This window comes from Trypanosoma melophagium (assembly GCF_022059095.1).
Source record: "Trypanosoma melophagium isolate St. Kilda chromosome Unknown ctg18segment0, whole genome shotgun sequence".
Lineage (NCBI taxonomy): Eukaryota > Euglenozoa > Kinetoplastea > Trypanosomatida > Trypanosomatidae > Trypanosoma > Trypanosoma melophagium.
Window position 1 is genome coordinate 284,797 of NW_027125147.1, and position 27,095 is coordinate 311,891.

The 27,095-nt window shown below is 39.9% G+C and overlaps 13 protein-coding genes across 13 annotated transcripts; all 13 read right to left on the reverse strand.

The window, feature by feature from the left end:
- Nucleotides 1-439: 439 nt before the first annotated feature.
- On the reverse strand, nt 440-3,586 carry LSM04_009157 (WD40 repeat; the record flags this gene model as incomplete). The annotated part of the gene is made up of 2 exons (XM_067331590.1): nt 440-3,135; nt 3,217-3,586. The coding sequence occupies 2 exons, from the start codon at nt 3,584-3,586 to the stop codon at nt 440-442; spliced, it is 3,066 nt and encodes a 1,021-aa protein (XP_067193212.1).
- Nucleotides 3,587-4,448: 862 nt separating this feature from the next.
- LSM04_006776 (uncharacterized protein) lies at nt 4,449-5,495 on the reverse strand (the record flags this gene model as incomplete). The annotated part of the gene is made up of 1 exon (XM_067331591.1): nt 4,449-5,495. One exon carries the CDS (start codon nt 5,493-5,495, stop codon nt 4,449-4,451), a length of 1,047 nt encoding a protein of 348 aa, XP_067193152.1.
- Nucleotides 5,496-6,094: 599 nt separating this feature from the next.
- LSM04_002894 (uncharacterized protein) lies at nt 6,095-6,523 on the reverse strand (the record flags this gene model as incomplete). The annotated part of the gene is made up of 1 exon (XM_067331592.1): nt 6,095-6,523. One exon carries the CDS (start codon nt 6,521-6,523, stop codon nt 6,095-6,097), a length of 429 nt encoding a protein of 142 aa, XP_067193052.1.
- A 329-nt stretch (nt 6,524-6,852) lies between these two features.
- LSM04_004851 (uncharacterized protein) lies at nt 6,853-8,088 on the reverse strand (the record flags this gene model as incomplete). The annotated part of the gene is made up of 1 exon (XM_067331593.1): nt 6,853-8,088. The coding sequence occupies one exon, from the start codon at nt 8,086-8,088 to the stop codon at nt 6,853-6,855; it is 1,236 nt and encodes a 411-aa protein (XP_067193101.1).
- Nucleotides 8,089-9,637: 1,549 nt separating this feature from the next.
- LSM04_003765 (Diacylglycerol acyltransferase) lies at nt 9,638-11,425 on the reverse strand (the record flags this gene model as incomplete). Its single annotated transcript, XM_067331594.1, has 1 exon — nt 9,638-11,425. The coding sequence occupies one exon, from the start codon at nt 11,423-11,425 to the stop codon at nt 9,638-9,640; it is 1,788 nt and encodes a 595-aa protein (XP_067193068.1).
- Nucleotides 11,426-12,165: 740 nt separating this feature from the next.
- Nucleotides 12,166-12,474, reverse strand: LSM04_006411 (uncharacterized protein; the record flags this gene model as incomplete). The annotated part of the gene is made up of 1 exon (XM_067331595.1): nt 12,166-12,474. One exon carries the CDS (start codon nt 12,472-12,474, stop codon nt 12,166-12,168), a length of 309 nt encoding a protein of 102 aa, XP_067193147.1.
- Nucleotides 12,475-13,086: 612 nt separating this feature from the next.
- On the reverse strand, nt 13,087-13,785 carry LSM04_002341 (Translation elongation factor; the record flags this gene model as incomplete). Its single annotated transcript, XM_067331596.1, has 1 exon — nt 13,087-13,785. One exon carries the CDS (start codon nt 13,783-13,785, stop codon nt 13,087-13,089), a length of 699 nt encoding a protein of 232 aa, XP_067193039.1.
- A 762-nt stretch (nt 13,786-14,547) lies between these two features.
- Nucleotides 14,548-16,602, reverse strand: LSM04_009362 (uncharacterized protein; the record flags this gene model as incomplete). Its single annotated transcript, XM_067331598.1, has 1 exon — nt 14,548-16,602. One exon carries the CDS (start codon nt 16,600-16,602, stop codon nt 14,548-14,550), a length of 2,055 nt encoding a protein of 684 aa, XP_067193215.1.
- Nucleotides 16,603-17,152: 550 nt separating this feature from the next.
- LSM04_003282 (HORMA domain) lies at nt 17,153-17,755 on the reverse strand (the record flags this gene model as incomplete). Its single annotated transcript, XM_067331599.1, has 1 exon — nt 17,153-17,755. One exon carries the CDS (start codon nt 17,753-17,755, stop codon nt 17,153-17,155), a length of 603 nt encoding a protein of 200 aa, XP_067193058.1.
- A 406-nt stretch (nt 17,756-18,161) lies between these two features.
- LSM04_005221 (Co-chaperone HscB) lies at nt 18,162-18,968 on the reverse strand (the record flags this gene model as incomplete). The annotated part of the gene is made up of 1 exon (XM_067331600.1): nt 18,162-18,968. The coding sequence occupies one exon, from the start codon at nt 18,966-18,968 to the stop codon at nt 18,162-18,164; it is 807 nt and encodes a 268-aa protein (XP_067193110.1).
- Nucleotides 18,969-19,470: 502 nt separating this feature from the next.
- LSM04_000003 (uncharacterized protein) lies at nt 19,471-22,521 on the reverse strand (the record flags this gene model as incomplete). Its single annotated transcript, XM_067331601.1, has 1 exon — nt 19,471-22,521. The coding sequence occupies one exon, from the start codon at nt 22,519-22,521 to the stop codon at nt 19,471-19,473; it is 3,051 nt and encodes a 1,016-aa protein (XP_067192987.1).
- Nucleotides 22,522-23,195: 674 nt separating this feature from the next.
- LSM04_000767 (LSM domain) lies at nt 23,196-23,582 on the reverse strand (the record flags this gene model as incomplete). The annotated part of the gene is made up of 1 exon (XM_067331602.1): nt 23,196-23,582. One exon carries the CDS (start codon nt 23,580-23,582, stop codon nt 23,196-23,198), a length of 387 nt encoding a protein of 128 aa, XP_067193008.1.
- Nucleotides 23,583-25,843: 2,261 nt separating this feature from the next.
- Nucleotides 25,844-26,887, reverse strand: LSM04_008761 (Transketolase; the record flags this gene model as incomplete). Its single annotated transcript, XM_067331603.1, has 1 exon — nt 25,844-26,887. The coding sequence occupies one exon, from the start codon at nt 26,885-26,887 to the stop codon at nt 25,844-25,846; it is 1,044 nt and encodes a 347-aa protein (XP_067193200.1).
- Nucleotides 26,888-27,095: the final 208 nt, after the last annotated feature.

The window sequence follows — 27,095 nt, forward strand, 5'->3', positions numbered from 1 at the left end:
AGGTCCCCCAGAAAAAATCCTTAAATGGTATGCCAATTTGCGGAGATTTAACGAACAGTGGAGGGATGTACTTTGTCTAATTCTTTTTATTTTATTTTTTCTTTTTCTTTCTCCACAGTCCCCGCACTTGTACTCTCTGCGTGGCTAGAGATGCAAACAATAAAAAAAAAACATATAAAGAAATAAGAAGAAAAAAAAAGAAAGAAATAAATACGCACAAAAATAGAGGATATGTACAATATTATTAGTACAAAAAGATAAAATGTATGCATTATTTTTGAAAAATAAATAAATAAATAGAGACTTATTCACACACGTGTACACATACATATACGCCATGTATGTAGCCACATCTATTTCAAACATCCTTTACATCAATCCAAGCTTGAAACACACACACACACAGACACAAAGAAAGATAACAACAACAAGAAGAACATTACATCTCGATGAATATATCATCTTCAAGGGAGTCTTCCTCTTCATTCGTTTTCACAGCTGTCGCAGGCGCATCATAGTCCTCAAATCCCAATAAGTTTTCTGAAAAGGCACGGGCGGTAATTGTATCTTCTAACATATCCAGCCGTACACCATCGCCCAAGAGAGAACGCAGGGCGGCCGCAATCTCTGCTGGCTGCAGTGCCTCTCCATGTGTGCTTAATAACTTGAAAAGTACATCCCGTGAGATTTGACCCGTTACAGGATCTGCCCCAAGTGCAGAGAAGGCACATTCAATATCATGTCGTGTGATACCGTAGACAGGACGATAATTTACATACAAACGCATAAATTGTGAAAATTTAAGAGGAATATTTCCCACATCACACTCATCCACGGATTCCCCTTCAGGACCATACAAATTTGCCACTTCATACGTTAATCGTCCAATATCAAGTTCTGAAGGATAATAACCAAGTGCACGGAAGAGATTAGGAAGTTGTGAAAATGGAACAGCCTCCATTAACTCACGCTTTGCCGTTGTCTCTTCACCTTGCAGACGAATTTGCGCATAATAAAAGTAATCGACAATTTCACGCATAAACTCTCCATCACGTCCACCCTCAACGGCGGCAATAAGGTGATCCAGTGGAACTTCTCCAATAGAAGAAGTCATAGATCCTGTTGTTGTGGTCATCATTCTCAACATAGCTGCTGTTTCTTCTTCTGGTACTATGCGTTCGCCATTCACACGCCACTGCATTACAGACTGATCCTCCCCACCGGCTGTAAATACAAAAGCCCCATCAAAGGATTTTGTAACACTTGTAATAGAACCAGGATGCGCTAAAACTCCTGTTGACATGCATGGATCCCCTTCCAAGGGAAGTTGCATTAATCCAATAACTTTTTCTCGTGTGGCGTAGAATAGGCATGGAGTATTATTCTCTTGGTTTGTGGGTACAGTAAACATTTCTACTACTGGTCCACCAAATGTAGGTGATAAAACCGACTTAATACATTGTCGACTCCAATCACTAAGAAAAACAGTAATTTTATACTCACTTGTTGGAATAAGAAGCATATCACCATTGGATGGGTTATTACATTCAGTATTGCGACGCTTCATATCAGATATCACACCATCTTCTTTAACCCATAAAAGTCCTGTTGGAATAGCTCCTTGAGTAATTTTATGTGCACTTCGCACTAATAATCCAGACTCTACCTCAGAATCTATTAGATCATACTCTACAAGGCGTTTATCTTCTCCAACAGAGAGTAAACGTGGTAGACCTCCATCATCGCCAAACTGTAATCCAGAAATAGCAGCTCGATGGGTTTTATGACGTCCAACAATGTCCCATTCCATAGGTTTTGTGGTATTACCTTGTGGATGATCATATTCATACAAAGCAACACATCCAGCAATATCACCAGCTGCCAATAGTTTTCCATCATGAGAAAAGACCAAACGTGTAATACAATCTGGACGTTTGGGTTTAATAGACTTTCGTTCCTCTAATGAATCTGCATCAAGGAATTTTAAAACACCATTTGTACAACCAAGAGCTAGAAAAATTCCCTCTGGGTCATATGCCATACAATGAATCTGAATATTTTGAAAAATACTGAGAAGTGATACTCTTTTAGAAATATAATCCCATATATGTAAACTACCACTATATCCAGCAATAGCGAGACGGGTTAGTTTTGGATGTGCCACAATACATTGAATACCTTTATCTTGTCCTTGTACAATAAGTTTACCACGTAATAATTCAGTGTTTCCGGTATGAAACGATTTAGATAAAACACTAATAATCATTGCATTAGCTGTTGAAACCATAAAATCAGGTGCTGAAAATTCTTGTACGGCTTTTGTTCCTACAAGTGCAACTTTCTTTTGTGTGTTCATTTTAAACTCTCGTCGCATTTCTTCTAATGCTAATGGTGCAGAAATTACAGGACGATCAAAACTGATAGATGTTATAGCACCTCCAGTAAGATCCTCAAACCAGGCAATAAGACGAAGTTTGGGATCGAGAAATTTAACATGTCCATCAATTCCACCAGTAACGATATAACCACTTGTCCAACCAAGAAATGAAACTCCAGCAGAATGTATTCGTACCATTTTAAGCATAGTTTTATCTTGTTCTTTTGTAACACGATCACGTGGTTGTAATTCCCATAAAATGACATCTCCATCAACCGTTCCACTACATGCCATACTTGTACCAGGAACGAATATGGTTTGTGTAAAGTTTCCAATAGGAACTTTTAAATTTTTAGATAAAATAGGTGGAGAGTAATACTTTAATTCTCCTTCTGCCCATGACCAAAAGAGTACACGATGTAATCCATTCGTTACAATAAGATGTGGATCATCCTCTGAGAAACGAATAGAAGTTTGTTCATCCTGTGCTGGAATAGAACGACGGTACTCTGGCTCTATATCATTCCCTAATAAATTCACATCTGGAACAAAATCACTGGGTAATCCATGTTCATCTACATCCTCATCTGCTGTCCATCCCCATAACATAATTTCCTGCGGAACTCGTCGATTAAGTGTGGCTACGTACATAGCATCAAGACTCATCGCACAGGCCACCACACCACCATACTTGCCAGTAGGAATAGTTCGTACAGGCATTCCAGTTTGTGTATCCCACACAATCATAACAGAGGTATCTTGATCCAAATCAGAATCCATTGAATTAGGAGGATCAACATAAGAAGCACCATTTGCATGACGACTCTGTCGATCACTACCATAAGAGTAAGACTCTTCACCTCTTCCTCCGTTATCATTACCGTTGACATTTTCATTGGGTGATATGCCGTTATCAGATCCACTATTACCAGCATCTGCTGTTACAATAAAACGTCTATTACGACTACAAGCAGATGCAATAATAGTATGACGATGACCCATTAAATGACGCTGCGTGTTCTGCACGGCATCATAAATAACACCAACGTGTCCAATAGTGTAAAATACCACACGATCTGTAGGGGATGTACTGAGGTTGTGAATAACCGATTTAAAGTCCTTGTGTAGACCAAAAGCCCATTCAAGTGCGAGACTCTCATGAGAAGCCGCGGGTTCCATTTCGCGCAGAACACGACGTGGAAAGGACATGACTTTTTCTTCTTTTTATTTTACTTTACTTTTTTTTATATCAGTTTCTTTTCTCTTTTTATTTTATTTCTTCTTCTATGTCGTCTCTCAAGCTCTGGTCGAGTGGCAACACTACTGAAAGGAAAAGGAAACACACAAATAGAACGAAAAAAAGAAAAAAAAACTATGGTTAAAGGGTAATAATAAGGTTAAAAATTATAATAAAAAATAACAAACAATCATTAAGAATGTAAAGCAAAGAGATAGACACACACACACATACAGATAGAAAGTAAAAATAAATAGAAGAATGCGAGTACAAACAGACAAGTCAGCTGGACCATTTCTGAAGTGTATTCCTTTTTTTTTTATTAAAGCGGAATTACTAAAGTTTAAAGACATACACAAACAGAGAGACACAGACAAAAATGTACTTTCTTCTTTTCTTTTCTTTTTATCGCTATTCTTAACTCATTTTTTTTTTAAATAAGCGAAATAAAAAACGAAAAAAAATTGGCACTTTTCACCGGCTTCACTCCCACACGCTCCTTCTTTGCTTCTTTCTCTTTCTCTTATTCTTCTTCTTCTATCGTTGCTGTTAAGATTAAAAGAGAGAGAAAGAGAAGATAGAGTTTCCATCCACATGTATTCCTTTTTGTATTCCAATACAGGGAGTACAACAAGACGAGAGACGTGGTAGCAGTGCCCTAACAGGGAGAGACACACAAACAGAGAGTCCATTAGACACACATGATGCACAGATACCGAGAGAATGAAGTGAAAAAAAAGGAAAAAAGAAAAAAGAAAAAAAGAGTAATTCCATCACCTACTTCCTTTCATCATCTCTTTCTTTCTTTCATTTTCATTATTTTTTTTTTTCATTTCATCGGAATGATGTCATCTTATTACGTGCATCATTAGAATGTCCACCACCACCACCATGTTGTGGCTTCTCCTTTGCCTCATAACGTCCATGTCGCTCAATCTCCGACACATGACGGCGCAGCAGGGCGGCCAAGTACTTCATCATTAATGCATCCTTATAACTTTCCGAGATAAAGTCATCGCGACTACTCTGCTGATTCTTCTCCTCCAGGATAGCCTCATAGTTTGCCACAATAGCCGCCTCATTGCCGTTCTTCTCACTCTTCTGCTTTCCACCACCAGAGGCGAGTACCGCACGGGCTTGAACAATGGCCTGATGGAGTTTATTCTGCACATTCGCCAATGCCGTTTCCACCGGTCGTGTATCCGTTTCTCTGCGGGGATCACGTTTCGCCGCATCCGCCTCCAACGCCACACGATCGAGATTCGTAATTCGACTCGTCGGGTACGGCGCGGCCCCCCCGCAGAGGGCCTTGGAGACGATCTCCGCCAGCAACACATTCATCGACGGGGTCTCCGCCTCAATCGACACCGCCACCTCCTGCAGCCGCGCAAACCGCAGTGTGTCCCCAACCAAGACGCTACTCGTCACGTGTGCCTCCCACTGCACGGAGATGTGCGAGGCGGCGGGCATGCGTGCAAGTAACATCACCGCCTGATTATTACTGCGACTGCGGGAGAAACTCACACACGGGGCCTGGCACCAGAGATCAAAGGCCTCCTCCTCATCTGGCATAGCCACACCAGCGGCATACCAGCCAAGGAGTGTGATTCCAGGGGTGTAGTATCGCTTTAACTGCACACGCTCACTGAGATCCTCCGCATAGGCGCGGGAGCGAACCTCCATTGTAGAGGCATGCGTACAGGGGATATAATCCGTAACGGTGATTTGATCACCACTGCGGTTTCCAATGAGATATCCAGCGGAGTTACACCGACGTTTGGCATGCTCCACAATGGCAGATGCCACAAAGGGCGGAAGTACAAGGGTGCCCATCTTCTTTTCTTTTCCCTCAGTTTCAGGTTTTACTTGCTGGTTGTCCATCGTATTAGAAACAACTTTTCCTTACTTTTTCTGTTTGTATGTATGTTAACACACCCCATACAACAACAAAAAATAAAAAAAAAAGAACAGGAACAAGAACAACAAAAACAAGAGATGATTGTAGAGGATATTATCACAATTATATACATCACATTGGAAATTGATGCATTGTATTGTAAAACGCACACCATATTGTAACATCTGAGACACATACAAACAAACAAACCGACAAACAGAAGGAGGGAAAAACAAAACAAAACGAAAAAAACAACAACAACAAACACATGCATTCACGCGTGACATATGTTTGCACCATTCCGCTAAATCACTAACTTCCCCTACTAAATTCCATATATATATATATATATATATATGTATAACCACATCCATCTCCTCCAGTGTTTCTCCATCACAAACAAATACATACACACACAGACATACAGAGAGAGAGAAAAAAAAAAAAGAGACGCGGACACACACTATAGCATCATCACCACCTTTTTCCTTCTTTCTTTCCTTCTTTTTTTTTGTTTGTTCTCTTTTACCTGCACCTTCTCCTCAGTAGCATGTATGCGCACATCTCCTCCTTCGCTTTCTTCTTAGTGTGCCTGTCCTACCTTGTGGTAGAAGTCCTTCCCTGGCAGTGTATCTCCTGCGGGTTGAACATTCACGTCCTTTGGCCCATACGCCGAGTACAACTTTTCTATATCCGTAAAGCACCGTACACGCAGTTGATCCTTTGCGGATAATTTACGCACCTCCTCCAGTGTACCGCCCCACCGCATAATCATGGCCTTCTCCACGTGATCAATATCAAGTGTGTGCTCCTGATGCCAGCGGTGGTAAAAGTAGATGAATGGAATCATCACAGCGTAGAGACGGTACTCACCAGGGAGAGCCCAGTTAAGTGAACCGTTCCAGGCACGTTGAAAGTAATATTCGCCAAGTGCACGGAATCGCATCACAGGGGCATGCAGAAACTCTTTAGACACGAGTCTGCTGTTGCGGTATGTTGACATGAGCACCATTTTTTTTTTTGTTGTTCTTGTTTTTCTTATTTCCTTATCCCTCTTGTTTTTATAGTCTCCTATTTATTTATATATAGAAATAGATAAAAATATATCTATTCTTTTTTCTTGTTCGTTATTCTTTCTTTTATTTATTGGTTTCTCTCTTCTTTTCAATGCACCTAAATAAATAATACACTCAACACCACGACTTTCTAAAGAAAACAAAAAAACAAAACACCAGATTGTTTATTGCAGTAGAAATATTACATATATTAACACAACAATACCCCATTAAATTATACTCCAACTATCTTTTTTTCTTCTCCTTTCTCTCATTTCTCTGAACCCTACGAACGATTCGAGACCTTCCCTCCCTCCATCTTACCATCTTCTTGTGCCATCGATATTTCCTCACCTTCTCCTTCTCCTTCCCCTTCCCCTTCCCCTTCCCCCTCTTCTCCTTCATAATAATCACCATTATTATCTTCATTCGCATCAACACCATAACCAGCTTCTGTTGTTTGTGTTTGTGTTTGTGCTGCCGCTGCAGCTGCTTCCTTCTCTGCTGCAGCACGTATTTCCTCCTCCACTTCTTCCAAGTGTGGGGCAACAGCTTCTTTCCACCAGGCCGGCAGTGAATTACTACTATTATTGTTATTGCTATCAGCAACCAATTGCTCTGCCAGAGCTGCAGATGCCGCTTCCACAACATCCACTTGAAATGCCTGCATGTCTTGCGCATTTCGCACACGCAGTGGTTCATGAAAGGCGTATGAGTGTCGTAGACTCTTCACAAAGTAATTCTCCATAGCGTGAAGACGTCGTTCTACTAAGAGTGCCATTTCTGCCTCAGCATCATATGTGGATTCATCCGCGTCTTGAATGGGTGTATCCTTTAAAGGATCCCCAACCTCCATGTTATTCTCCACTGGAGGAATAGGGAGAAGTACCCCACTTTCAAGACTTATCCGCTTTTCCTCCAACTCACCCGTCTCCTTATTACGCACTTTCACCAATTCTAATTGACATAGTGTGTTTGTTGATGGATCCACGTGTCGTACACGATTTACATGAATGGGATGCTCCCGCTGCACCACCTGTTCTGGTCGTGTTTCCGATGCTGGAATCACCACATCCTGCACATTCACATTCTGCACCACAATCTCATTCTTATACTTCACCACTGCAATAATTGTCCCTCGCTGCCCCACACCCTCGCCGGATATCACTTCTACCACATCGCCTGGGTACCACACCCACGGGGTGAGAACATAGTCCGGGGCGAAGAAGCGATAACGGGCGGCGAGTTCCAATTTCTGATGCTTTTCCAAATCCCGGCGAATCCACTGATTGTGATAGGTGTGATCTTGATAAAAGTCCCGTTCGCGGGGGTGGCGGAGGGACTCCAGTAGCTCCAGCCGCTCCCGATCACGCAAGTCCACTGTCTCATCACTGTAAATACCACTGAGAAGGCCAGGCTTTACCTTTGGTCGACGTAACATGTTGGGACTGACATTGTACGCACGGAGTGTACGTTCGGGTCGTTTGTAGAACTTGGAACGTGTGCGAAAGCGGGCATACATTTTTTTTAAATTATATTTGTGTGTTTTTTTCTCTTCTTTCCCCTATATATATATATATATATATATATATATATATATATATATGTGTGTGTGAGTTTATATGTGTTGTGTTTTTCTTTCCTTTTCCCTCCTCTTTGTTGTTCCTACACAAACGCAAAGACTCACTCACCCACTCAGTCAGAGTTCTCTACACCCCACCACGTGTGGGTTTCTTTTTCTGCCTTCATATAACAAAACAATAATCAAAAAAAAAAAAAGAACAAAAACAGAGAAAAAAAGAATTCCAAGTCTAATACACTATAAAATTATCCAAACTCCACAGTTTACAGGCGCCGGGCATATATATATATATATATATATATATATATATATATATATACAAGGAAAAGTGATTTGGAAATAGCCCAATGGAAAATAAAGGCGAAAAGAAAAAAAAAGAAAAATGAGGTGTACCTACCACCAGTAATGGCGGATACACACATACAAGGAATAATACACACTAAGAGTTTTATAATCCCTTAATGGTTTTTTTTCCCGTTTATTTTCTCGAAATGAAAAATAATATAATGTTATGAGATACCTCTTATACTCTATGGATGTCTGTCCCTTACAACTCCATCCCAAATGTTTTTTTTCCCCATTTGTACATTTTTTTTTTACCACTAACAGAAAGAAGAAATAATCCATAGCAATCAACCGATCAATCAATCAAACAAACAATAAAAGAAAAAAAATCTGACCATGTGAACTAGCACCACCACCAACAGTAACAAAGAGCATAAGAGTAAAGAAAAGAGAGAAAATAGCACTACACAAATATTCACACTACTTTGCTTTATTTGTTTTCATTCCTGAAAAAAGATTCCCTACTCTAACTCAGATAAATAAAATAAATAAATAAAATAAATAATATATATATATATATATATATATATATAAGCGTTTTATTTTCGCTTTGCTTCTCGCTCATCGTTTCGCTCCCACTCGCTCTACCTTTGTTATTTTCCCATTCCACATATTCTCCTTTGGTCTATTTCTTCTTTTTTTTTCGTTCGTTTTATTACACAGAAAAAAAAAATCAGATTGGAGTACCGCTTCAGTAAACAGAAAAAAAATGAAAAAGAATTGAGGCGTATCACTTACATATACTCAGAAAAATATTATACACAATATAATATATATTTGACTCGATTGGATTCATATGTACTATTCCCACACGGGCATATACGGTATCCGGCACTAAAAGGAAAAAAAAAGAGACACCACCAATGCTCTACCACATAAGAGCAAAACAAAAAAGAAACGCAAACGTACGCAGAAATATATATATATACAATCTCAGATTGACCCAGAGGGCACACTGTGGAACAAAGTAAAGAAGCAAAAAGGCAAAATCAAACAAAGAAACAAATAAGAACAAACATCATGAACTAAAAAATAAGTAGTAAAAAGACAAGAAAAACAATAAAAAAAAACATCAACACCGAAAAACATATTCAGAAAGATATATCAAACAAAAAAAAATGTAGGGATGATGCTTCACACTGTATTAGTGAATGCGTAACCTACTAGACTCCACGGCATAGACGCCATGATGATCGTTAAATAACTGCTGTAGAGCCAACACGTACTTGTCATGCCACTCTTGCAGCTCTTCCTCTGTTGGATTTGGAATCTTTGGTACAATTAAGGGAGCTCCAACCACCACCACAATGGGACGACGATGCGGGAGTATACCAAAACCATAATTAAACCAGCCCCTCCCAACAAAGATGGGAATAGCAAATGTTGTATACTTTCGCAGCGTTCTTTCTATACGTTTCCACAATCTCGATTCCGCCATGCGGGGAATTCTGTACACGTCATTCTCACCAAACGCATACACCGGCACCAACGGTGTTCCCTCCTGCAATGCAATTCGCACAAAACCCTTTCGCCGCTGCAGTGTTAACTCATTTGTGTTTGGTTTCGCCAATAGACTTTCCTTTGCCCCACCAACAATCAACAAAACACTTTCACCAGGACCGGAGCGGAGTGTACGGCGAATACAGTCAGCACTGGCATCCCCACTTCCACTGAGACAAGTAAGTTCACGCCAGAAGGGAACGTAAAAGTTCATTTTAAGGGTTTGTGTATGAATACAAATACCAGGAAGGAGGTCGCTTGCCGTATTGTTTAGGGTGAACTTGCTAATAGCTCCAAATCCATGAATACCATGTGGGTGATAGATAAAGAAGTAATTTTTACTGGGATCAAATTGTCTTCGCACATAGCGTGGAATGACAAGGCGTACAGGGAAATAATCACTATAGTATTGCCAAAGCTTAAGTCGAGTAAAGTTTTGATTTTTTTTTAGTGGATGCTTTGGACGTCCAAGTGTGAATATGTACACAAGGTAAGCCACCATAAAGGGCATTGTGTACAAATTACTCAGAAGCATTATAGTGACCACTAAAGAAAGTGGAATAAATGTGAAAAATAGAAAAAATGAAACCATCAAAGTCTGTATACGACGTTCAAGTGGAATTTTTAATAAATCCAACCAGTTTCTTCTGTTGTGTGTACTTCCATCCATCTCATGGGTCATATTACCATTATTATTATTATTGTTATTGTTGCTGCTCTTATTCTTGTTGTTGGCGCTATTGCTTCCACCACCCCTTTCCTCACTAATACTATCATTATCTGCATAATTTCTGTTCCCCTGATGGGCGCTAATAAGATCAAAGGTGTGGGCCTCTGGCCGTGTCCTTGCATACTCTTCCAATTGCTTTAAAACACGATTACAAACTTTAGCCATCGCATCCCGTCGGGCAATACTCTTTGCAAGCGAACGAGGTGACTGTCCTTCCTCTTCTTGTTCAATAGATAAACAGTTATTATTATTATTATTATTATTATTATTATTCACATCATCATTACTCTTATGCTTCTTTTCCTCCACAGAAACACCTCGCTGATCCGCTAATCCACCATTACGACGACGTGATCCCCGTGTTCCGCAGTACTCTGGGCGAATGTAAAGTGAATCCCCTGTGTCTGTGCTGGGCACACTTCCACTGCATCTACTGCTGCTGCCAACACTACTACTGCAATTGCAGAGATCAGTAGATTCACCGGTGGCAAGCCAAAACGCTTTTCGCAGTTTTGTTACTTCGCGTGGTGTAATGGGAATACGATTACGCATGAGTGTTTGAAGATCGCCGCAGGCTCGGAGAATTAGTTCCAGCTGTTCGTGCATTTCCTCAACCGTGAGGGGTGCGGTAGTAGTGGGATCTTCTTCTTTTTCTTCTTGTTGTTTTCCCGCTGTTTCACTGCCTTGTGAAGCCGACATCATGTGCCTCTCACGATCAGCAGTGAGGTTATTGGTTGCACTCTCAATAGTTTCCATTTTTCTTTTTGTTTTAATACTTTGCCTTTTTTTTCTTGAAAGAGATAAAAAAATATTATCTTTTGGGAAATAAATAAATAAAAGCTATTGTACCCTTTTTTCCTTCTTTTTCGGTTTCGATAATTTGGTATATTTATCGTTTTTGTACCACCTGAGTGTCGTGTCACGGGTATTTTCAATGCAAGAGGAAATGAAAGTAAAGAAGAGAAAAAAGGAGTAGTAATAATAATAATAATAATAATAATAATAATAATAATAATAATAATAATAATAATAATAATAATAATAATAATAGAATGACAGACAATGTGTAGAGCTCAACAGTAATAATAGTAATAGTAATAATAAAAACAAAACAAAAGAAAAACTTCGTTATGGTCTCATGTAACATTCCTTTTGTTTTTTTTTGGCAGAGAGATTGTGCTTCTTCTCTCTTCTCCTGGAACAACTAGAGCTATATATATATATATATATATATATTGAAAATGAGTATAACAATCATTTCACACGAAAAATAAATCCGACCGCCACACTGCAACCAACAACCGCGTGAATGGTCACTCTCCTTCTTTACACCAGCTCTTCTCTTGTTTTCTTTTTCGTTTCAACCACTACTGAAATCAATACAGTCGATTTGTAATATTTCTGCTTGTATTTATGTGTACATTCTCGCCTTCTCCTTCTCTCTACCAAAACTTCCACCACGGCTTCCCATTGTTCTCTGTTGCGCGGTGTTTCTCCATACAAGCCATATACTCACGTAGTTCCGGTTGACAGAACAACAGTGCCCGCTTTGCACTGACGGTATCGTATGGATTCTCCATCACGGCATGCTGCTCAAAGCACGAAAAGAAGAGTTCTGTTTGTTTGGTACATTCCTTAGAACTTGTCGGGAAGTACGGCGGCAGTCGTGTGATGGGGACATCTCCATTCGTCTCGGTTGTGGACAATACGGACGTATTATGATTAGTAGTAGTAGTAGTAGTAGTAGTCATTGATGTGTGTGTGTGTATCCGTATGAGGAGAGGAGAGTGTTTCTTTGATGCCTCACTCCTCCCACTAATCTAAATTATATTATATATATATTTATTTATTTTCTGTATTGTGGTTTCTTTATTCTTCCTCGTTTCGTTCCTTTTCTCACATCATGAGAGGAGGAGTAACAACATCAGCAGTAACGCCAATGAAAAAGGGGTAATGGAGCAGAATAGGATAGAAAAAAAGGAAAGAAAAGAAAGGAAAAATAAAACAAAAACAACAAGAACAATAGCAATATCAGAAATATTCACACATAAATATAAATAAATAAATAAAAAAAATATATATACATATGGCAAATCTCTCCTTTGCTAAAATATACACGTGCTTGTGAAGGGCGTTAGTAAACACAACAGAGAGACAGCAAGTCAAGCATAACACTTAAACACACAAACAAACACATTCTTCGGCCCTTTCTTTTTCCTCCAATCTTCCTCCAATTCAGCCGTTTCTTCTAAAACCCACAAATAATAACAACAACTACAACACCCCCTTTTTTTTTCTCTCTCTCTCTCTCTCTCTCCATGTATTTATCACACCTAATATAAATAAATATAAATCGTAGACTTTTACGTAACACGTCCACCAAAAGCAGCTGTGCCATCTGCTTTAATAATCACCTTCACCTTATCATTCACCTGCACCGAGTCATTCACGCCCACCACCCCATCACACTCCTTAAAGGACGCCATGCGGTACATTCCCTTTAACGACATCTTCTCCACTGTGTAGGCATAACTGCTAGGCATAATCACCTCCGCCCATATGTCTTTTGCCTCCGGCCCTTCGTCCTCATCAGAGAGAATGTGGAGAATATCCACCGGCATTCCACAACAGAGAAATTTCTGCTGAATTTCTGGCAGGGAGTCGCCAGGGATATTCACCTCCTTCCCCGCATCTGCGCTATGCTCGGGGTACACAAAGCACGCCATATCATCATCGTCAAATCCACTAAATAACAGTCGTACACGTTCGGCTCGTACTTCGGCAAAGTCATGCCCTTGTCCTGCGGTGACTTCCTTCTTTCTTCCTGTGCCAACTTCAATGAGTTTAATGTTGAAGGAGGCGGCGTTTTGTCCTTTTTGCGATCGGGTGTTGGCCACCACTCGGTAGTGCCGCTTGTCGACATTAAGAATCATCCCAGCACGCACTTTATCTGCAAACACCCCACGTTGTGCTAACCACAGGGGTGTACATAGGGAGGCGAGAAGGGCCTCACTGCTGGTGTGTATACCAGCGATAAAAGAACGCTGAGGACGACGCAGCATTGTTTATTATTATTATTATTATTATTATTATTATTATTATTATTATTATTATTATTATTTATTTATTTATTTTATTTGCCCTTCTTCTTATACGGCTTGTTGTTTCTGATAATAATAATAATAATAATAATAATAATAATAATAATAATAATAATAATAATAATAATAAAGTGCAATAAATTTCTTTTATTTTTTCGTTACTTTTTTTTGTTTTTCTATTCCTTCTTCTCTTTGCTCTTTCCAATCCACTTAACTACAGCAATGCACTTTCCAGCTAAAGGAAGCTTTTGCGTAAAAGAAAAAAAATCAACCAGGATAAAAAAAAACAAGCGACACTACAGAAACACAGAAGAAAGAAAAAAAAAGAAAGAAAAAGAAAAATGAAGAATATAATTAGAGTGATATTACACCATACTTCGCTCTGTTAACAATTTTTACCAAGTAACCCAGTGAGCGTTAACTGTCAATTGCTGGTGCAGACCAACAAAATAAAAAAAAAAGAAAAATTATATTCAAAGATAAATAAATATGGCTATCGGATCTTCACCACATTCCAAGTACTCTACATCATGGGTAAAAACATAACAAAACAAAATAAAACAACACCAACAACAACCGAATCTAACCATCAGAACCATTACAATGCCATCATCATCATCAACAACACTATCATCCCACATAATCCAAAACTTCCCAGAAAAAAGGAAAAAAAAGACACATGCCCTTCTTCTTCTTTTTCCGCTTTTCTTTCTCTCTTTATACTCATGAAACCACCTCTGGGAGTACTGGTAGTGGGGCCTCGTGGGAGACGCGTTTTCTCACTAATCGTCGCATTGGCCGTGGTCCTTTCCCACTGTAATCACATACATAAGTGGCGAAATCCAATACAATACCAGAAACATCAAACAGCTTTTTTGTTCGCGTTCTCGAAAGAAAACATTGTTCCGTTATAAGGGCGAATTTCCTTGGCATTGATTCCCATGCTGCATGTTTAATAACGCCCTCAACAGGATCTATCATTTGTACTGGAGTTGTACAGACTTGCCAATTTACAATTCCTTCTTCTATTGCTGCCTTGGCTTGTGAAACACGCTTAACCTCAAAATAATGATCTACATACTGGGCTCGGAGAAGGGTTTGTGGATAGAGACGAAGTCGTTCATTCAGTTTCACATTTAAATACGCATGTTCAGCGATATAACGTACACGGTAGGAACTCTTTTCAGCATCAGAGCGTATTTTTTTTGCTACTACTGCAATCACCGTACGATCTTCTTCAGGAATTAAACTATCTTTTAACATCCCATGTAAACAACCATACATCTCTAATGCAACATGTGTAAGGCCATTTCGATCATCATATGTTTTTACACTTCTGACACGAAATGATGAACAGAGTGGGAGAAGCCATTCTCTATCATAAGGGTACATGGAAACATCACAAACTTCCAATCCATCAACCACATTGCTAATTTCAAACAAAACAGCATTATCAGGCACTTGAAAAGCTTCTTCATCAGTCCATTTTACATTTGGTCGAACCAATGAAAAACAAGGAAACATATACCAATCATCATCTTGTAAACTACGAATATACTGTAATTCCTCTTGAGGAAGTTCTTTTATACCATAGTATAATAGAGGTCGACTTACTCCAAGGGCACTTGTTTCCATTCCGCTAGTATTTGTACCAGAAATAAGTATCAATGTAGAAACTGTATATGCCCACTTTGTAAGACCTTCCGTATTTCCTGTACGAAAACTACTATAAATTTCCTGTGCAAGAGATACTTGAGGTGGATCATTAACCAAAAAGGTACGTGCAATATCAATAGGTTCCATGGTAAAAAGTCGAACAGCTAACAGTACACTACTTGGAAGATCTGGGTATAATGAACCATATAACATACTTAAAACATCCTGAAAAACCACAACAGCTCCAACCTTTACACCCAAATTTTTAGCAATTTCAGTTTGTAAACCCAAATGTTGCCGTTTTCTAACACAACCAATAGCATTTTCAACAATTGATTTTAATAAAGGTCCATAGTTTTCATATGAACGAAATGCAGCCACAGCAATATGCCATTGTAAACCAATAGGATAAGAACATCGTTCATTTGCCGCTTCCCATATTTGATCCACTTCTTCCAATGAAAGTTCCTCCGCAATATATTCATTAGCTTCCTCTAATCCACCTTTTTGATCAATAGAAGAAATTAAAGATCTGTATTCCACAATTTCATCCACCACAGGTCGCTTTTTAATCTCTGTGGTTGACATAAATGCCTGTTTAAGTATTTTACCACCTTCAGCATAAGCAACTGTACCACTTATCTTTATCTTTGCAGAATTCAACGCGAGTTTATCCGGTCCTATCAATCCCAGTGTGCGAGGAATAGTAAGTAATACGAGATGTTCAGCATCAATGCGACGAACACACTTAAGTAACATTATTTGCTTCCCTGGTCCTTTTGACTTTTTAGCCCCATCACCCGACCAATACCCACGGAAGTCTCGTACTGGCGTCATATTCTGCATGAGAGAAGACTCTGGAGTAAATACAGTCGCCTTTCCACGAAATCCCGGCAGATATAATTGGAGAATATCCCCCTCAACGAGTGGAACAGGACAGCGGAATTGAATAGTGAGACTCACCTCCACACGTGGAATCGCAGGGGCGATGGTGAGGGCGGTATCGAGAAGTTCAGCAGGACGTAACTCAGACGCATCAACTTTAGTGACCGGGGTGAATTGCCGAGAACTCCCCAATCGAGCAAAGACATCTACTTCCTCTTTCTTTTTACCTTTAGCCATTCTCAGATAGGTTTATTTCTTTTCTTTTTGATTTGTTTTGTTTGTATATTTATTTTTATTCTTTTAGTAAAAATAATAGTCTTACCTCTTCTCTTGGTGGTTTTCGTTCTTCCTCCCGTCAGACTACAAGACCCTTTTTTCTTTTCGTTTTTATCTGCTTTACCCCCCAGTTGATGATCTTGTTATTTTAGCAGCACAATACACACACATATATATATATATATATATATATATATATATATATATAGAGAGAGAGAGAGAGAGAGAGAGAGAGAAATAAACAAAAGAAAAGAAAGAGAAAACCTCTCTCATAGTTTGGTCCATATTACCAAGAAAAAAGGAACAAGTAAGAAAAACAGGTGAATTACAATACACAGACACGGACACAAAGGGTGTACCTGAAACACTGGTATATGTATATATATATATATATATATATATATATATATACAGGGAAACAGAATCCCCACTTCTCTTCCACCTTACCATCCAACACCAGTTACAGGTAGTGCAAACTCTCTTTATCTCCCTGTTTCTATCCATTTATTTATTAGAGATCCTCCTCTCGGTATGTTACAGCTGCATTCAGACGGTGAAAACTGGTAGAGAAAGAGCGTAGTTTCACTTCACTGCTATTTGGAATGAAACGTGGATCACTAATTTCCCACTTACCGGATGGAAGCTCTGCATCCAACTCTGTATATAATAATAAATCAAAGATGCAATATTTCTGCAAAAGTGGAAGATACGCCACAGAGGATGTTATTTGTCTAATTACTGCTTGAATTTCACAACGGATTTCTTCTTCAGATTTTTTATTACCGTTTTTGCCATTAACACTTTCTACTATAATATCAAACACCCATCTTTCCACTACCACGTTATCATCGGCATTTGCCACTGTTAACACCAGTTTTCGAACTTTATCTGCAGCTATCCAAGTAGCTATTTGCTGCAGAATCTCTGCAAGATATGCATTGAGATCCTTATCGGTGGATACCATTAAGGGAACACCATATTTAGTGACACTCTTGAAAGCTTCTTCTGGATATACACCACGCTGATAAAGAATACTGTATATAGCAAACCCAAGAAACTCTGTTACAATAGCAACGCTTCCCTTAAAAGTAATCGCCTGAATTATTTGCGTCATTTGCACGAATGTTATACGAAGAGAAACACAAGAGAGAAGAAAAAGAAATGAAACGATATGTTTTTTTTTATGTATCTCCTGGTATATATGTATCCTTACTTTCAGTGCTGAATAAAAAGGGGGAAAAAACAAGGGAAATAATATAATAAATAGTAGAAAGAAAATTAATGGTAATGCAAGAAACATCACTATAGGCATTAACAACCCATCAGGATGTGTATATCCTTATGTGAAAACCCCAAAGAAAAGCCAAAGAGAAAATAAGTAATAATAATAATAATAATAATAATAATAATAATAATAATAATAAATATCTGTGAATTACTTCACACATCCATTTAGGATGTCAAGACAAAAACAAAAAAAAAACAATCGCCAGCCATGCGATTTCATTTATTTCAATCATTTATTCAATTCTGTCCTTTGCATGTAAAAGTGCGTTGCGAATATATGTCCACTCCAGCACACATCGACGAAAGTTTTGATAATCTGCTGTTTTCCAAAGTTCCCTTGCTTGACTGTAGTACTCCTCGTATCGTTCTCCAAGATGTGCAACAAGAAGTTTCAACGTATCCCTTCCCGTCTCCTTTGTGAAGTCTGCTGTAAAGATGGATTCATTCACCCCCATCATCTCCACGAGAAACTCCTGCGAGAGGGTGAGACTCTCCTCTGTGGCGCCTGTGATCTTCCGGTTCTCCTCCACACTTCGGCGGTCATCGTCGGCCATGAGGGCCTCCTCCTCCGCGGGGCTCAGCGGCCCGCCTTTGGCCTCCTCCGCGCGGCTCAGACGGGCGAGATATTTGCAGCGCAGGAAGGGATCCTTCAGCGTCTCGTAGGCCAGATTGGCATACATCGACTCATCCACATCCGCCACCGCCTTATCCGTTGAAGAAGTAGGACTAGTAGTATTCGTATTATTAATATTATTATTAGTAGTAGAGGAAGAAGAAGAAGAAGGAAAAGTGGATTTCTGCTGTTCTTGTGCGCTGGCTTTGGCCTGGACGTTGGCTTGATCGGGGTGAACCCGGCGTTGTAGATCGTGGTACGCCCGCTGCACTGCCGCCGTATCTAAGTCAGGGGTCTTCGGTAAACTTAAGTGTGCAAAGAAACTCCCACGTCCCACTCGTCTCGCAATAATTGTGGTGTGAAAGTAACGGTGAATACCCACTACTGGTGTCGTTAATGACCACACACCAGAGAGAAACGATCGCATATTACTATATCACTCCTTCGAGTTTCTCTAATCCTTTCTTTTTTTTTCCTTTTTTTGTTCGTTCGCAGTACTAAGCCACTCTTCTTCAGTGGAGAGCTCTCTGGATTCTATCACAGATCTGTAGCTCGTGAGTTTACATGCATGTACAGAGAAAAAAAAAGTTATTACGTAAAACAAAACCAAAGGAAAAAAATTCCTTGCAGTGGGATTTCCAGTTATGAGAATACCTCAAATCAGTAAATTCAAACACACACACATATATACATAAATATAATGTAAAATAACATTTCCACTTTCCAAGTAGTCATACAAGAGCATCAATAAGAAGGTCAAGTAGAACAATAACAAAAAAAAACTAATATCAATTTCAATAGTGAAAGGAATAATAATAATAATAATAATAATAATAATAATAATAATAATAATAATAATAATAATAATTTGTACATTGTATAAGAAAATTCATTCATCTGTTTCTCACCACTAAATACACACAGAGAGACTATGGTCTATTCAAAGAGGAGGTGGGATCTAATAAATGTGCCCGTTCACGAAATAATTCTCCCACCTCCTGTAATGGACGCACAATCATACTTTCCTGCGGCACCAAACGTATCTTGGCATCTTCTTCTTTCAAACCAGCACGTTTAAGTGCCTGTAGAAGTTTCTCCAAGTGTGTTGCGGCGAGTTGGGACTTGGTAAACCACTCCCGGGCAGCCTCTCCAGTAGCACCTCCCTCAGCCTTGGAGGCAGTAGCCGCACACTTTGTACGAAAGAAAGCAAGACGACTTTCTACAAAGGGCACATAACGTAATAAATCTAAAAGTACAACATTTAACATTAGAGTAACAGACCTTGTTCCTGGCGGCGTGGCTCTTGTTGTTGCTGCTGTTGTTGTTTGAGCTGCTGTTGCAGCTGACATGGATACAAGAGATGTATTGGATCGAGCATCACCCGTGTTTGATTGTGGTCTCTCCCCATGACGTCGTTCACCTTTTGCTCGCAACTTTACAATAGAGCGTCGTCCCCGGCGATTTGTAGTAGTATTTCCACGTTCATCCTCGCCGTTTCCAAGAGTATCCACTATACTAACACATGCCTTACTTTGATAGGCGGAACAGAATGCTTCTGTCATTTCATCCAAGTTAAGATTCCACGCCCCGCTTTCAACATCTAACATATTCATTACACGAAGAAAAGATGCACGTTCTGGTGGTCCTACTTCCACATTTGTCGTTGTTAACACTGTTGGAAGTTTTTGTTGCATCAATGTGGAAGTAGTAGGGGAAACCGGGATAGTATTAACAGATGTTGGCGCAGTTGTATCACTTGGTCGATGTTTTTCCTTCTTTGTAGGACGTTTCGCTCGCTGTGTTTCCTGTGGCACCACTGCCTCTGTAGCGGTTGTCATGAACTGTCCCTCTAAAGCACTTAACTCCGTTGGGAGAAAAAATGCCAGTGCCATATGATACAGGTATTCAAGTTGTTCAGATACACTAATTGTTACTGTTAAACCATCTAATACTATTTGTTCCCATGGTTTCGGAATAAAGGATTCTTTTTCCTGTTGAATGGCACGGAGTAAGGAAACTTGCGTATTCCTTATACCTCCTAACGTACCATCCTCTTGTAGTTGTTCTTGTTCTTTCGGCATAAGCAATAGTTCTTTCGTCTTATTGAGTACATCATCCATACGTAGCAACCGACTGGGATTTGGCAAACAGTCTTGTTTTTTTCCAAGTCTCATATTTACAATATCCGAATGACCCAGTAAGGCGTCATAGAGAACACTATAATCAACATGACCCTTAACAACAGGTGGGACTGGCGGTAATTGAATCTCGTCAATATCGATACCTAAACCCGGGTTTGTACCTGCAGTATTAGACTTTGCTGCTGCTGCTGCTGCTGTTGTAGATGCTGTTGTTATTGTTGCTGTTTCCGCATTTTGCTGGCGGTTTGCATGCGACTTGCGCCGTACAGACTGACGACGCAGTGTATTAGATGGTACTTCATTAGAAGCCGCACTCGTCCCAGATGGTGCGACCTCTAGTGACTTAAGAGATTCCTCCCAATTCTCTGAGGAGAGTGGCATCCCTTGACGTGATAATGCCCATGTCGCATGAAGTGCTTTATACTTTTCCTGAACTTCCTGTTGCTCCTGTTTCTCTTTCTCGGAATCCTCCTGAAGTTTTTTAAGCTTCTTTGCCTCAATTAATCTAATTTTCTTTTTCAGTAAGACTTCACATGCGGAGGGTTGAAAAAGCATACGATGGGATGTGCCTGTCTCTGTGGTTTCAGGTGGGGGTGTAAAAGTACTGAGAAATGCCACCGTTTTTCGCGGTGTTTCCATCTTTGTTTCCGCTATTGGACTAGTAGAAATACCCAATGACTGTTGTTGTTGTGATTGAGTTAACAATGGGAACGTAACAGACCTTGGCGTTAATGCATTATGTCCACCTCTTTTTTCCCCTTCTTCCACTTCCACCTCATCTGTCTTTCCCCCATGTCCTCTTCTCAACGGTGTTGCCTGTCCCATTCTCTCACCCGCCGTCTGTGCGGATGTGGAAAAGATTGCCATTGTGTTTACGGCCGTTCGCTGTGGGGATTTTGATTTATGCGATCTATACAGTTCGGCCGCCTCTTTCCGTTCCTCAGGCCGCACCGCACGTCTATCGAGAACCTCAATATTGGGATGTTCATGAATGAGAAAGAGACGATATCCCACTTCATCACATAACGGGTTCCCACGAAGATCGAGTTCACGCAGCCAGCGTAGTGGTTTTAAGTGGGCCGAGACAGCTCTGAGGTTTCCCAGACGATTATGGGCTAACATGAGTACTTCCAACTGTCGAAGTCTACTCACATCTCCATCAAGTGTTTGTAGACAATTGTGTGAGGCGTATAAACATCGTAGTAGACGACATCCACGTATATTATACGCAGAGGAATTGATACTTGTTGTTGTTGCCGCCGCAGTATTTGTAGTATTACAATTTGTATTTTGTGTAGTGGATGTGAGTGGATTTTGTTGGGTTGCACTTGTGGGGAGTAAAAAATCTATTTGCCGTAGTCGATTGTGACGAATGACAAGTGTATCGAGATTCTCTAATAACTGCACATTGGGGTGAAGACGTGTTATGCCTTTACAACAGAGTGTTAACTCAGTTATTTTGCGATAACGTGAACGGGGGATGGCAAGGGCACGTATTGGATCAATACAGAGTTCCTGCTCTACTGTGGGATCTACATAAGATGGAAATTCATCATCATTCTCATCATCATCATCATCATCATACCAACCATCATTATCATCACTATTGTAGTTATGAGTATTGGATGCATGATCGGATTTCTCTTTGCAGTGCAGGCCACGTTGTCTATTGGATGTACGGGCGGAAATACCATTACTGTTACTATTACTAGCCGTAATTGTCTTTCGTGTACTGGCGTCCTTACTACTCTCTGGAGCACTCCGTGGAAGACCTTGTAGAGTTCTCTTATGCCATACACGTATTAAGTCTGGATAGGGTTTACTGTGTGTGGTGTACATACTTTAATCTTCACTGGTATTACCCACCTTTTTTTCTTTTTACACAGTGGTATCTAATCTTTCTTTTGTTTCTTTCTATACCTTGGTTCCTGCTTTACCTCTTTTCGCTATATATATGTATGTATATATAGCTAAGAGATCTTCTTTTAGATTGTATCTGAATTACGAAAAAAAGAAAAATAAAACAGAGCAATAAAACCAAAGAAAAAAAACATATAATCCATACACAAATGAAATGGGAGACAAATTACTTGTTGTTCTTATTTCTGTTTACCCCAGACACATGATGTATTGTTTAAAACCTTAGGTAAGAATAACTGGGTCGAGCACATACTTGTTTTCTCTTTCCCCTGTCACACATTACAGGCGTGTAAAAGACCACCACAACAACAAAAAAACAATATTATGTAGTTATCTCTCCCTCGCTATATATATATATATATATATATATATATATATATATATATATATATATATATATAACTATATAACTATATAATAATGATAGGAATAGGTGCGTGAGTCTATGACGCGGCTCTCCCACTCACACTAGATGGATGCACAAAAAATCCATTTCCAATGAACGATAAAGAAATAAACTGAATCCTTCTCTGAAAAAGAACTCTCTTTCATCTTATATATATATCTTTTCTTTATAGCAGTTTACACTAATTCTAATTCCCCCCCGCTGCTGCCATAGCCGATCTCGGCACTTCCTCCACTGGCGGTAAATTACGGCCCCGCAGAGCACTAACACTCACTTTCGCCTCCTCCACCGTATTCACCGCCGTTACACACACAACATCACTTCCACGGATCATCATAACACCCATTGGCAATTCCCGCATAGGAGCATCTTCTTCTTCTTTATTACTATTATTATTATTATTATTATTATTATTATCTTCTGTAATGGGATCAGTCTCCTTCTCGAACACACGCTCGGCGCAGGATGTGAGGACAAGATTAAGTAATTGATCGGCGGCGTGCAGAACTCCCACGAGACAACGACCATCTGTCGTAATAACAGAAACACGCCTTCGTAGATACTGAGCCAACATAGCTTACCAACACTTCACTTAAAGGCTATATATATACAAAAAGAAGAATAGAAAGAATCATACAAACAGAAAAAAAAAAAGTAAAAATAGAAACAGGAACGTAAAACGAAAGAAAAAAAAATGGCATACATATAAATAAAGAAAAAAAAGAAAGAAAAGTGTGTACATCAAAAAGTACGAATGCTAGCAGAGCAAAAACACAATGCATGGGTAATGTCCTTTCTCTCTCTTTTTTCTCTCCTTTTATTCGCTCTCCCATGAGGCGATACCATATAAGAAAAAAAACAAAGAAAAGACGGAAAGAAACAGAAAAAAAAAACAAAGAAAGCCTAAATATTTCATACAAACATGAAGCAGCACGTACACACAAACAAAGGGTCTCAGAGGGGGAGAGCGAAAGAGAGAGAGAGAGAGAGAACGAAGAAAGAGAAAAAGAAAAAAAATAATCTTTTGAAGTAAGAGAAACACAGCAATAGCAATAGCAATATCAACAACACATAAGTGTGATGATGAATCAACACAACAGTGTGTGCGAATACATGAAGATTATATCAAATAAAGATACATATAAAAAAAAAAGAAAAGAAACCCCAAAACGCAGAGTTACATTATGCTCGTCTGTGTGTGTGTGTCTGTGTAAGAGAGAGAAAGAGAAAGAGAAATCAAACCCTTTAGAGAAGACTCTCTTGCTTTCTCCCTGTTTATTATTCTTTTCTTTTTTCCATCGCCATTACAAACAGTAGTACTAATACTAATACTAATACCACTATTCCTTTTTTTAAATAAAAAAAATCCCTCTCTCTCTCTCTCACACACACACACAATTTACTTTCCCTTTATTTTAGTTGAATCCAATGAGTTTCTCTTCCTATGATATTGACGCTATGGGCTATGTTGTTTGCCGCATCATATAATCGCACATGCAAATACAATCTACTCGGCATTTTTCTCTTTCTCACTTGCTACAATTCATTCTTTTTCTTTTTCTTTTTCATCTTTTTTTTTAATTTTAATCTTTTTACTCCCTTCTAGTGTTCGTCCGTGGGAAAATTTGCCTTTCTTTCACCTCGTTCTTATCGTTAAATTCATTCTCTAATATTAATAAAGAAACCCCACATACACACTAGTGTGACCCCGCATTCCGTTTATAATGAATTAAAAAGGAAATCGAAAGAATGAATAGGATTTTTTCTCCTCTTTTGGCTGAACTCTCTCACCTTTCTTTTTTTTTCCCTGCAGTAAAACCCATAGAGATATTCCCCTTTTTGTTTTAACTCTAGCTTCACCTCACGAATAATTCCCTCTTCTCCGTCAAACAACTCCTACTCTCACTCTTTATGCTGCGATTGTTTGACGTAGTGGTAATTGCTACGCCATCCACTTCTTGCTCCTCTTCTCGTGATATTACGCAATCGCATGCTCAAAACTATTGCGAAATGTATGAAAATGAAGGGCACGTTTTCATGTTCTAAGAGTAAGATTAAGAGTGAGAGAGCAAGAGAGAGAAAAAGCGTGTGCGTGTATGTTTGCGTATATATATATATATATATATATATATATATATATATATATATATTTAACATCCCTTCCCTCCAGGATGACATTTTCATTTTTTTTTTTTCCACTTTCTCTTTTTCTCATTCTTTTTTTTCTTCCTATTAATTGACCGCAGAATCACAGTTGGAAATAGAGAGAGAATTGGAGATCAGTACTCCTTCCCCCTCTCTATGTTCTTGACATTTTCTTCTTCTGCTATCCCCATCATTGCTCATTTCATTTTGTCCTCTCACAATACGCACGCAAATACAGATATAATCCTTTCATCCGATCATTTTCTCAGGTTATTGAGAATTTCTCAAAATGATGAGGCATCATCATAATCATTACGAAGAATAAAATCAAGGACGTCGACAACGAAGATAATTATAAATAGTAATAATAACAGTAATTGAAGCACAGAATGATTTACCCCTTCTACCCTATCGTACTCACTTATACACACCGAACGTAAAGAAAATAAAAGCAACAACAACAAAAAAAAATCAATCTTCACTCCTAACTTTTCTATTCCTTCCATTCTTAAAGAAAAAACGTTTCATTTCCTTCCCCTTTTCACTTCTTCCCATTTTATCCCTTTTCTTCTTTCTTTTTTCCTTTTTTGTGTTACACCAACCGCAGACCCATACACATCCATATAATGAGCGATATCGGTATGTATTGTATTGTATTGTAATGTTTTTCTCTCTGATAGTATGGTGTGACTAGCTGAGCACACGCCGGGCTACGGCGAGTACATCGGTGACCTGCGGCTGTGATGCCATCTCCAGTTCCTTCGCATACGGCGCTGGGCAGTCGGCGCAGGACACCCGCTCCATTGGGGCATCCAAGTAGTCGAAGGCATCACTCTCCATAATGAGTGCGCAGACCTCCGCCCCGATACTGCAGATGGGGAAGGACTCATCGACTGTCATGGCCCGGCCGGTCTTGCGGACACTCGCGAAGATGGCCTGGCGGTCGATTGGGCGGAGGGAGCGGAGATTCAACACCTCCACCTCGACTCCCTCGCGGGCCAGCAGCTCCGCCGCCTTGAGGCAGTACTCCACGCCGCGGGAGAAACTGATCATCGTGAGGTGCCGCCCCTCCCGCTCCACCTTGGCCTTGCCAAAGGGAATCGTGAAGTCCTTCTCCAGCGCAGCCGCAGAGAGTGGGAAGGACTCGCCGTAAAGCAGTTCGTGTTCGAGCACCACAACGGGGTTGTTGTCGCGAATGGCACTCTTTATCATCCCACGTGCGTCCTCGCTGCTGTACGGGGCGAACACCTTCAGCCCCGGCACCGACGCATACCACGACGCAAAGCACTGACTGTGCTGCGCCCCCACTCCCACCGAGGCGCCATTCGGGCCGCGGAACACCACCGGGCAGTGGAGTTGACCGCCAGACATGTACAGTCCTTTAGCAGCGGAGTTCACAATCTGATCAATCGCCTGCATGGCGAAATTGAAGGTCATGAACTCACACACCGGGCGGAGGCCGTTCATCGCCGCCCCAACCGCCATACCCGTAAAGCCGTGCTCGGTAATAGGCGTGTCCACAACGCGGGTGGTGCCGTACTTGTCCAGAAGTCCCTTTGTCACCTTGTACGCCCCCTGGTACTGTCCTACCTCCTCACCGAGAATAAACACAGACTTGTCGCGTTCCATCTCCTCATCAAGGGCCTTGTTAATTGCATCACGCACCAACACCGTCGTTGACGCACGGGTTGCGACGGCAGCGGGGAGAAGTTTAGAAGCAGCAAAGCGGCGCATTGGTTATTATTTTAAATTTTTTTTCTCTTCCCTCTTGATTATATTTATTTAAATAGATATAGATATATATTTTTTTGCTTTCTTTCTTTTCTTACTCTTTTCTTTACGAAAAAAATTTCTTTTCTTCTCTTGTTGCACTTCTTCAGTATATTTTGTTATGATTTCGAAGAAACAATGAAACAAACAAACAAGAACCAAAAAAAAAAAA